Source organism: Chaetura pelagica, unplaced genomic scaffold (assembly GCF_000747805.2).
Source record: "Chaetura pelagica isolate M959 unplaced genomic scaffold, ChaPel_1.0 scaffold111, whole genome shotgun sequence".
In the NCBI taxonomy this organism is placed as follows: Eukaryota; Metazoa; Chordata; class Aves; order Apodiformes; family Apodidae; genus Chaetura; species Chaetura pelagica.
Genome location: NW_009952153.1, coordinates 2,944,195 through 2,956,645, shown reverse-complemented (window position 1 = coordinate 2,956,645; position 12,451 = coordinate 2,944,195). Strand labels below are relative to the sequence as shown.

At 39.8% G+C, this 12,451-nt stretch overlaps 1 protein-coding gene across 1 annotated transcript in view; it reads right to left on the bottom strand.

Moving 5' to 3' along the window:
* PLCB1 (phospholipase C, beta 1 (phosphoinositide-specific)) overlaps positions 1-12,451 on the bottom strand; it is a 457,703-nt gene that overhangs the window by 394,156 nt on the left and 51,096 nt on the right. The window contains exon 2 of the mRNA XM_010007158.1: positions 1,613-1,690. Within this exon, the coding sequence (XP_010005460.1) occupies positions 1,613-1,690 (78 nt within the window). The remainder of the gene's footprint in view (positions 1-1,612; positions 1,691-12,451) is intronic.

The window sequence follows — 12,451 nt, the reverse complement described above, 5'->3', positions numbered from 1 at the left end:
CTTTATAAATACATTTTTTTCATTAATATGAGAACAACAGTTCTATAAATAGCTATGCTTCACAGAACTGCTTCAAGACATTGTTTTTACAGACAACAGTAGGAAACTGAAGGAGGTCTTAGTGCCAAACATACTAAAAGTGAAATAAACTCTCCAATCAACTCTGAGTTTCCATTTATTATTACAAAGATTGTCGAAGTTTTTTTGCTTACACAATTAGTTTATGCAAGGGAAGGAAGAAAAGGGAAGACTGCACCGTGTTCTGGCATAGCTACTGGACTAGTGTAAATCAGTCATGGCCTTCAACTTCTGAGGGCTTTGACTTTGCTTCTTTGGGCAGCAATTTAACAACTCTGGACTGTCAACAGATGAACCCACTACTAACCAGCACCACTTTGCACAAGCAAACAAAGACAAGATATATTTTTTTTATACATAACTTCGTTATATGATTTCCATGTACACTGACTCAGAACTGTGCTCCATCTCCTCTAGAAAGCAAACATAGGAAGACAAATATGATCCATTGTAATAGCAAATTGCCTGTACAGTCTGCATATTTAATGGTTGCTACCTCCTCAAGAAATTTTTGCATTGGTATCTAAACAAAATCAACAGGAAAAAACTCCAGCTACTCAACTGGTAAACCAGGTTTCTGTAGCCAGCATACTACAAATACGTGTTTAGTCATTTTTGCATATTCTCCAACACAAGGCCAGAGCTCAAGCACCACCAAGTTCTAACACTGTTTTCAACAGGGAACCGGTACAAGCACTTACTTCATAAGTACTTGGGAATTAATTTGTAAAATAAGGAGGATCCCATGCAGTTCTTACCTTTGATACAGCATTTTACTGTAACAATTGCAACAACAGTTTGCTATTATAGATCTGTTACAAGATATGAAACAAACTGCACCCCACACTGCTCAGGGTTCAGATATTCCTTCCCCCCAGTGCAGCTCGTCAGTGTCTAACAGCTGGAAATACGACAGTGCTGATTTCAAGGGGTGACATGGATGTGAAACTGGAGTAACACGGTGATGAATCAGGCCATGAGCTTTTCCAAGAGCTCCCCAGCCATAATAGTGATCTAAGCATACCGGAATGTTTTTAAAAGACAGCAAGTGTCCAGCGAGGATTAGTAAGAACTTAGTGACGTGGCCCACCAAGCATGGCCAGGAAGCACACAGCAGTTCAGAAGGAAGAGTTCAAAGGGAGCTTTGGCCTCTGGGAATTCCAGGTCTGCTGTGCCCTACAGCCAAAATCTTCAGTGTACAGAAGGTAGGACAGAGAAAGCACAAGCCAACTATGAACCACAATGGCATCCCAAATGGATCCTTGCCTGTAAAGCAGGACAATTATACAACTCACTGGCCATCACATCATTAACATGGCTGGAAAGCACCAAGTCTTGCATTTATCTCTCAGTTTTATACACCAGGCATGAGCCACAGGCCTGTTTTATTTGCTCCCCAGAAGAGCAGAGGAACACATGCTGATGTAATGCTTCTCTGCTGTGCCAGGACTGGCATGCAAAGCCTCCTGACTCCTGCCCATCAAAGCACAATAAACAGAAAGAACCATTCTGGAGAAGGAACCTTTTCTCTTACCTTATTTTGATCTGTCCAGTAAAAGAAAAATCCCTGTGGATCTGTTCTAAGGATAATTGGAGTCACAACAGCGGAGTCCTGGAACAAAAAAAGGACAAACAAAAGAAATCCATGTCAGCACACAAAACACGTAAATATGCACTACCTGCTTTGCCACCCATATTAATGAATTGTACCATCTAGAAATTACCCTGAAGGTACCACTAGCAAGATGTCACTTAAAGAATTTAGTATCACCTGTCTGATCTCCATTTTTCTGACATAATGTATTTCCATTACTGAGAAGACAGCACTAAGTAACTCCAGGCTTGTCAGCACATGGAGTTACTCCAGAAAAGCTGGAAAGAGATGAAGTTAAACAGACATAACACAGTTAACCTTGAGCCCACATAGTAAAGTACTATAGTTCTCACAAGTCCACTGCCCGCCTTGATCCAAATTAACCTTCAGATATAGACAAGAGCTACGTGTTTAAGCTTCACTTTCACATACAAAGACTGAATTTGCCTAGAAAACCTGGAATAATATCCACTACGTTAAGTTTTTTCCTCATTGCTTTCCATTTGTATTTTTCTATTTTTTCTACAATACAATTAGGAAGATTTCAGTCCTCCAAATCAGTTGAAAACCTGTCTACTCTGGTGGCATCCATGTCTCAGATCATTTAAAACCAAGCACATTTCACATACTGTAAAGCAGCCTGGTTTCCTACATATTCACGTATTCTGACTGACAGCAGGTACCTGACTCAGGAGATACAAGCTCTAACCAAAGCTTTTTCCACAGGTAGGTGTTCATTGCCTCTCTCACCCACTGTGACTCTCTGGTGTCTAACAATAATTGACAGCAGCGCAGACTGGTCCTAATGGAATCCCTCCTCTCTTCCCTCTACTACTTTTCATGACATCTTTAAAACCACTGTTATCTTAAGACCTCTACCTGTTTGCCAAACGAGTTTTAAAAGTCATGGAGGGAGCACAGAAAGGAGGAAGAAGACAGGCAGACAGAAACATTGTTTAAGTTTTATTTCCACACAAAGCCACGCTAAACATGATTTATCCTCAAAAAGGATGTATATTTCTGTTAAAGTGTTACAGATATATTACAGCTTTAGTATTCAAGTATTTCCAAAGCAGCAACATGTGAGGTCCGACTACATCCCTTTAAGGAAACAGATGATCTCTAATAGTTTGAAATTGAAACAAAATATATTTAACTGTGGTTTTCCTAAGAGCAAATAAATTTGATGGAAGTGACATTATAATAAATAAATAAAAACTAACTAATGCAAGTACCGTTTCTGAGGCAAGATAACACTTGTCTATATTATGCTACCAGTACAGTCTTTTGGAACAGAGTACCAAACTCCTAGCAACAGGAATTTGTGAAACAGGGAAGATGAGTTATTCCCAGTTTACAGCTGGAAAAAAATGAGGCTCAAAGAAGTTACAAGGCCCAGCAGCAGTCAAAAGCCTGTGGGGGAACAAATACAAGAATAAAATGGAGTCAAGTGTGAAGTCTATTTTTATCCCAGCACAAGAGAAATACAAATAAAAGAGCAAGTTCTACACTAAGAAGAATACAAGATCAGACCCTTAGTTGAGAGTAAAAGTCTCATTTGTAAGCGGAATATCTGGGCTGTGGATTAACTCTGCCACAGGTACATTGACACTGAAATGGGTGCCACGTGAGCTTGTGGAGGCCAGCAACCAGTATGGCTATAGGAATGCCAAGCTGTGCCATAGGAATGTCCCAGCTGGGATCAGAGCTCATTCACAAAGTGCCATTGACCCTTCTTTTCCTCATTACAAGAAAACAGCACTGTATGCACTTCCCCTCAGAGAAAGGGCATGCAAAATTTGTACCATTGCCATAGCTTCTAGTGTCTCACACACCTGACAGTCAGGCACTGCTTGAGTGCAACAGGCAAATTTATTTTTAAAATATGTCAGGCCCTGAATAGATGTCGACTGACTGTCTGTATCCTCAAGCTCCTACTAAAGTGTTGTTAAACCTCTGCCACTCAAAAGGAGAAAAAAAATCAAACTTGCTCTGGAGATACAGCTCTCCTTATTTAGCCTATTTCCTTAAGTGCTATGCAGCCTGTATATAAATATGTAAAGTGAGGAAATAAAAAGACTAGGCATCCTCCTGCCTTAGGATGAGACATACACAAATTTGTGGGGGAAGAGAAGGAAGTGATGGGAAACAGACAGGCATGAAACGATTATTATGTCTAGGATTAATCAATTTTGCTGGTTAATCATTTCAAATCAGTTGGTTCAACCCAAAAGCTGTTTGGATTTGTCTGTGCTAATGATATACAGCTGTCAAAGTAATACTTTTGTAGTTGTGAATTGTAAAATGTTGACTATAATCAGACTCAAAAAAGTGAAGGATTAGGGGAAAGAGCCTTCAATATGTTTGTTTGCTTTTTAAAATCAAAAAAGAAAGCTGTGCATTATGCCTCTAAATTAAGTACACTACTCTTGACATTAAACATAGCACAATTAACATGCTGATGAGAACCTCACGCTGTATACAAACAAGATTTGAGAAGAACTTTGTACATGTACCTGTGTAACACATGCCACACAATCAACAGCAGCAATAAAAGTCACGTGCACAATGTTTTATATGTTCTACAAGCTAACTATAACTCTCAAAAGTCCCTGACACCAAAAGCCAGACTACTTAGCTCTGAGTGTAGAAGAATAGAAATAACCTTCTCTAGGCAGCTCTGCAAGTCCTGCTCCTCACTGTTATGTGGAACAGATCTGTTGCTTTTCAGCAACCCGCAGTCATTCATGAGAGTATCCTACATCATAACCCTCCTGAACAAACTTACCAACCATACACCACTTGGAAGAAGAGAGTAACAGACAGGGCACAACAGATAAAAGGGGAGGGGAAAACAACCCCACAACATAACAAAAAACACAACAAAACTTGAAGGACAAATAAGCAGGGAGGAGACACTCATTTCTTCCCTAATCCACTGTGAAGAACCCAGTCAGACTCAGAATGGGAGAATAAAACAGATAGGGAGTAAAGGTGACTGGTAAGGTTTCCAATAAATAGCTACTGCAAATTCCTTCACTTGAAAGACCTGGAGTGGCCCTAACCTGGCAGTTCCAGTGTTGTTAGATATCACACCAGTGTAAACTTCAGTGAATAACTTTTAAAAGGGCTTTTAATTTCACCTTTAAAAGCCCCCCATCTTTTTATTTGTTGAATTAAGGCCAAGTCTCTACTTTCTTCCAATTTCACAGTCTCAAATGAGTAATGTGGTTTTTCTATACTTATTCCATTAAGTTGCTTCCTAATTGGCTGTACAACCTCACACCCTGCATTAGCAAGATTCTTTTCTTTTCTACTTTTAAACAAAAAGGTTTCAAATTTATGCCCACAAAGTGCCACAGAGAACTTTGAGATCCTCATCAATCAGGCAGAGCAGAACATGGGCATAGAAGATCAATAGATAAATCTGTATGTAAGTGTCCTCCAGGTATTTGTTTCAAGGTCTAGTTTTAAGTGTAGGTCTCCCAGACTACATCTAACATCAATGAGCAAAAAGTGACACCTCCATTATAATATTAGTGACCAGTAAAGACCAACAAGATCCCCTCCAGCTCCTAACATACTGTGATCACATTAAGCCAAGCAGTGAAGAGGCTGGAAACCTTGGTTTAATTCCATTTTGCCTGTATGTCTATGATTCCTACTCTTCAGAACACCCTCTCCACCAGGCTGTGCATCCAGCCACAAAAGAAGGAGCCTTCTACCCTACTCCTCAACCATTGCTGATAAGACCTGAAGAGACATGAGGCAAGAAAGCACAGCTACATGAGGGTGCATCACTCTGCCATCTACATCCTGGGCCCTTGTTCCCAATATTCTCTGTACTTCATTCAGTATGTATTAAGGCAATGATGTAACATGATTGCCACTATGTCTTATGCCAAGCACAGTTCAGTGTTAAAATTATCAGAAAACACCATAGGTCAGGACTAGTGTGCCTACGATGCACATATTGGGTCAGTCCTGCCATGGAGGAAAAGCTCCTAATGGATCTTAAATGTACCTACAGGGGAATTAAAACCTACATATACCTCATCAACTAGAAAGACCATATGTCAGATGAGTATGTATTTTATTAACTCTTATAATGATGATGCTTCTTAGAAACAGATGCAGTCAAAAATAACATCTACAGATCTTTAAAAGGAAAGCAGACCAACCATAATCTTCATTTCTTACAACAGATGGGGTTCACAGCACTGCCTTATAAATCCAGACAGTTGTTTCCTGTTTTTGCCTCAGATCTTGAGAGACAATGAACATTCCCAAATACAACCTGAAAATTTTTACACACGCAATTATTTCATTTGGCTGAACCTTTTTCTGGGAAAATTTCTGCCCAACTGCTTCCAAACATAAGGCTAAGAAATACAGATAGTTTCTGGAAGAGGCAAAGTATTCTCCAACTTTTCTTTCAGTTTGGAGAAAGAGCTTGAACTCTGGTTGAGCAAAGGTGTAAGGCTGTGAAAAAAAAGGTGTGAGAAGAGTCCCTGCAAAGAGCTTTCTTGCCACCCCACAAACCAGGGCAATTACAGCCTTGGGGGAGTGGAGTAGGAACAAAGGAGAAGGAATAGCAAAACCATAGTTTACACATGAGCAGCAGATACAGTAGCTGTTAAATTCCATAATACACTGGATGAACTCAGACTGGAACTAAGCAGGATTACCCAAACAATCAGAACTATGAGTTTTTTCAGGCTGACAGCTGAACTATGAGTGAGAAGGAAAGAGTACCCAACCCCTGCTTTTGAAACAAACTCTTGAAATAATCCAGAAAGGTAAAGACGCCTCTTTTTACTGAGGACAATTGCCACATAAAAGATTAGACTGCAAGAAGGAAACACTGGAGAACGTGAAACCAGTGCTGGAAGTAGGAAGTGGGACAAAAATAAAAGCTGGAATTGAGTTCGCTGGACCTGAAAAATGAAATCCCACTTGTTCAACAAGAACATGCAGGACAATATTCTTCACTATCAGGGCAGTTAAACACTGGAGAAACTTTGGCACCACAGGACAGAAGTCATCATTCTGCTAACTGAAGATTAACTTCCTGGAAGTTTCAAAGAGCTACCTTTTCTCAGAAGCAGATTACCCTGTCTCATTCCTCATTATGTCCATACTCTTGAGCTAATTGCAGCCTTTCCACATGCAGTCTTGGTTTGTTTGCACAAGTTCCATATTTGCTCTAGAAGCTGCAAAGTATGCATGGAAGAAAGAAGAAATATAGGGAGAAATTTATAGCAAAAATAGCCAAATGTCAATCAGGGAGATTTTTATCTTCCCCAGAGAATTCTTATGTGATGCTGACCAAATCATTTAAACCAGTCTGCTCATGGGCATAAATGCAGTATTCTGATTTTGAGGGAAAACTGGGATTGTATTTCCACATCCCAATTTCTAATTTTTGGAGACGCTAAGCCCAAATTCATCTGAAGTCAACAGAGAGACATTCTGAACATCTGACTGTATGGTGTTATGCAGTTGAAAAATTAGGTCCAAGGTGTCTCATTACAGATTCAAAATTATTTAATTTAAATAATGTTGGTCTCTTTTTGGACCTACAACAGTACAGCTGGGAACACACTTTGTCATGTAATGGGTCTTGTGAAAATAAATTTTGAATTGCTTATCGAGCATTTACTTTCTAACAGACAAAAGACTCCATAATGATTACTTAACACTATTTCACTACAGCCTTTGTTAAAATGATCTTGAGGATTCAAACATTAAAGTGAGGAAAGCATACAGTGCACAGCTTAAATGCACTGTTAGCTTCCCTTTCATGGAGAATTTCTCATTTACTTAAGAGCTGGTTTATGGTTTTCAGTTTCCCTATTATCTACCAACACTCCAAAGGGCTCAGATGCTACAATAACACAGATGTTATCTGAAGCTTAAACATTTAAAGTCTTCACCAGATCTTCTGCGGTAGGCATCTAACCATGCTGAAGAGGAACTAAATCTTTTTCTCCCCCAACCTAAAGCTGGCAAGACCTTTCCAATGAAGTAAATCAAGTTTGCATTCCCCTTTACTGAATGTTAATAGTTGAGAAATTTTGAGATCAATCTGATTACTCTCCTATGTTGCAAAAGACTAAACCCACAACTTCCACTCCCTTAGACACAATATTTTTATATAGCACAGAGATGATACTTGTTTACTATATAAAGATTTGCAACAAAGAAAGAAAAAATAACAAAAACTCTAGAATGTTGTATTAACTTCTTCCCTCCAGACTGAAAACATTCCAAAAAAATAAACTCCTTTCAGTTTATTGTTTTAGTGCACAGAACAATGGTTGTTCATGTTTCACAGCCTCAGTAATGTACTGTAGTCAGTCTTCTGTGGAGTTCAAAAACAACAAAAAAAGGCAGGAAAAAAAACCCACCAAGTTATTTGAGCATTAACATCTTAAAATCACTTCTAAAAAAATTCCAGTTATTTTCTTTGTTCATTTGCAGCTTATCCATAATAATTATACTCTGATGTCATGTTTACTTGAAAGGTTAAAGGGCATGTATCTCATATCCTTGATGACTTTCTTTAAAAGATTCTAAACCAATAAAGAAGTCTGAAAACATTACATAGTTTACATATAGCACTCACCATTTGAGCTCAAAAATGTTGACAAAGACAAAGAAGTTTTCTAAGAGAAAGGCATTAAAATAGAACTCAAAAGACCTAGATTCATTTTTGCTGCTCACTGGAATACCTGGTGAAGTGCTGTAGCCACTACACAATGGCACCTATCAAGAGTTTTGTTCCAGCAACTAAATATTTAGGTGGAAAAAATGGCTATAAAATTGGAATCATGCCCCTCAATTTAGGTAGAATGACATTACCTTACTGATACAGTTAACTTGCAAGTAAAAGTAAATAGTGTAAGTCACAGAGGGACCATCAAATTCTTTATGCAAAGTACATACTATCACTAGGGAAGATAAGAAAGCCTTTAAGCAAGAAGTGAAAAATCTATTTTTAATATACATCATCGTATTCACTTGCTTCAGTGTTCCTATTACTGCTCCTAGAAAACACCAGTTCAGCTGTGCTCTAGCTGTTGAGCTATTTGTTAACTCAGTTATGTCTATCTTGGTCCTGCTACAGGCCAGAGAAAAATAAAAGTAAAAATACAGTCAAGGCAGGTTTCAGCCCCTTCAGACATCACATCAGTCCAAGGAAGTCGCCCTTCATACTCAGGTTTCCTTAACCTTCTCAGCTCACAACATGTTCTGCTACGTTAAGCTTAACCAACCAGCAAAGAAATTTCACCTTTTTATTTATGTATTAAACTGTTTTAAAACTCTCATCAGGAAGATGAGAGTTATAAACTGGGTTTCACTACAGTAGAGTGGATCAAGTAAGTTCATATAAAAGCCTTCCCTCTCCCTCACAGGTATTGTTTTTCTCTCGGAAAAACAGAGTGAAGCTGGTCAAATACCAGACCAGCACTTAAAGAGATGTGGAGTCTCTTTCCAGCTGTAAGGGAGAGCAAGGCCCAACTGAAGGCAGCATGAAGAAACATGACTTGAAGCAAGTACTCGGCGAGCTGGTATCTTAACAGATACACACACACACACGCATCCACAAAAAAACCCACCTAAGCAACCAGCCACTTCTATCTTTCACCTATACAAGCATCAGTTGTTTCTGTTCAGTGTCTTACGAATCCAATCTACATATATAAAAAAAGGTAATTCTAAAATTTGTTTCCTGACCTGTAATACTGTTCTAGAATAAAACAGAAACAGTGTGAGGAAAACAAAGTTACAGAACAACAATAATCTGTTTGATTTTAGTGCTTTACATCCTGATCCCAAATGAAATGTATGAATAGACTGTATTAAACACTGGATGGTGTAACATGGCATCAAATCCCGATGCACCAAAGTATGACTTCTCTCGCAAAGCAGGAACGTTAAATTGATCCTAATGCTTTTACAATTTAGAAACTGAAAATGGTCCACAGAGGAAATGGAGTTTCAAGCCTCCTGAGCTGCTTGCCTTCCACCTGTCTGTATGTGATGTAACCCCTTCCTCTCCTTTTAGCAAAGCTCAGACAAGGCATTTAAAATGGAATCATCATCATCACACTGCAGGGACAGGGAGGAAGGCAGGCACTGGATGAGGTTTGCGCGTAGCATGGAGCAGACTTCACTGCTGTTCCTAAGAGAGGGGTGTCAACTATATTGGTACCACATCTGCTTATTAGCAGATGTTTCAGAGTTACTAATTAGGCACAGAACTACTACAAGCTCAGGATGGGAAGCTCACGGGTGGATTGGTTTTGAAGTTTCTATCACTCTGGCTTTTGTCAGATTGTTCGGCACACCATGCTGCAGCATCCTTCTAAAAGCTGGCAAATACATTCTTTAACAACTGTTACTCTACGCACCATAAAATTCCTCACATGCCTCTCTTTCTCTGGTTTAAATCCTTGAAGCATTCCCATAAAAAACAAACAAGCAAACAAAAATCCCACTACTTTTCAGTGGTTTATAGCTCAGCTGGAAAAATTTTGCTTTGGGCTGATACAAGTCACAGGAATTCACCAAAAACACTCTTTTGCTTTATGAAATGCAAAGCAAAGCCAACAGGGCCAGTTTTAAACAGCAAAACAAAACAGCAGGGAAGTGTACTACAAGGGAATGTCTTGGACAGGAACAAAGGCTGCCCTGCTGCACAGGCAATAGGAAGAACTGAACTCCCCTTCTCACTTAGAAACAGTAAATAGAAAATGGTGCATAATAAACATCAGTGTGTAAGCCTTGCTTTTCTGAACAGCCCTGTTAACGCAGCAGATGCAGAGTACTTATTATGGTCAATTCCATTTTACTGTTACATTTTGTAGTTTACTATTACTCATTACAGCCTATTGTTTCACTGAAGAGTCTGTGCTTGTCTATTTACATGAGAGACCACAGAGGTTCAGATTAATAACAATAATTTAAAAAAAAAATCCTTCCAGCAGATTAATTTGATAGAAAAGAGACTCTGACATGGTTATTGGCTACTCAATGGCAAATATGGGCAAGCTCAGGGAGCTGGGGATGGGAAAAGCATATACACACAATGCATGGTCAACAATGAGTGAATGTTAACATTCTTCACCACACAGTTTGGCTAAATATGCATCAACTATCACAAGGCTGCTGATGAAAGCACTCATCAAACAGAGGACTCCTTCCCATCTCAGTCACACATTCCAGGTAATACCTGTGTATCACTGAGAAATGCATATCTTTTGCCAGAATTTAGCTGTGTTTATTACTACAGCCTTTAGGTTTACAACTGAAAACCTTTTTTTTTTTAATTCCAATTAGTCTGTAGCAGACAGGTTAGCCACTGAACATCCACTGTGCCTGGAAAACAACTCTTCTCCTTCAAATTCTATGTACACAATATACTACTTGGAACATGGTGCTTAAACTAATAATTTAAACTGTTGCCTAACTGCTTAGACTTTCAGTCTGGAGACTTAAAACAACGTTAACTTGACCTCTTCAAATACCTGTGGAAATTTCTTGGTAGCTCACCAAAAATTAAAAAAAAAAAATTAAAAAAAATTAAAACACTGGAGTGACCAAGGCTGAGATAATGCTGCCTTCTCCTGTGTTAAAGAAACTAGCAACTGAAGGAAAACATTTGCTCAGGCAAGTCATTCAAACTTAGTTCCTGAATATGAATACTTTGTGTCAAGCCAATGTTTACTACTGTGGACAAGGTCAGTTTTCTACGCTTATTCAAAATGTATCGGTTTAATATTGCAATAAAATGTAACACTCCAAGTTGTTCAGTTTTTTTTGGTGCTCTTTCCTTCCTTGAATGTGTTTGTAACAGGTTTATAGAGGTCAGACTCAAATTTGGCTGCTGGACAGGCTGAAAGCAATGGCCAAAGAGAGACACAACGAGACAGGAACAGTTGTTAGACTCATGAACTGTTCCTTCTCCCTGTCTCTTGTCCCTTCAGTTGTTGGCTGTGGATGACTTTAGCACAGCCAAATTGACAGCAAAAATCTGAGCTGCGGTCACAAGGCTCTTACAGCAAGTTATCCTCAATAATTCTGACATTCAAACTGCTTGCCTTCTTTCCCAACCACTCCTCTACCCCTCTGACTCCAGACACCGTTCGCAGACAGATTTTTTGGGGCACCCACTCCTCCGCGCACAAGAGGCACAAACACCCGATGTCGGATGGTAGGAGCAGGGCTGGCAGAGCACTCGGCCTGTTTTCCTTGCATGCACCACAGCAGGCTTAGGTCCGTGCTCCAAGAAGAAAGCTAAACCGAGACAGACCACCTTTCTCTGAAACGGTCCCAGACACAGTCTGCAAGCGAAGAAAAAGAACTCCCAGCTGCTGAACTGCTGTGCTACTAGAAGTGAAGTGAAAACCACACACCTCTCTTAGGTGAGGCAATATAAGTGTAAGGGGTCAGGAAGCACCAATGGTAAGGGAAAAGTAGATGTGACTTTGGGGCAAGTAAGTCCTAACGAGGCAGAGTCCCTTCCGCGGAGGAAGGAAGGCAGGAAGATGACCAGGGGTACCCAACTAGTGAGCGCTGGGAGAACGCGTTCAGGGCTTGACAACCCCACGAGAGAGACAATGACACGAGACAGGAACCAGAAGACAGGAGAGAGGCTGGGACGGGGAAACAGGAGATGGAACAAGAGAGACAGGGGGGGCAGGATGAAACAACTGAGTTAGGGCAACAGAAGCAGCAACGTGCACGATAAAACCGGGGAAGCCGGAGAGAGGA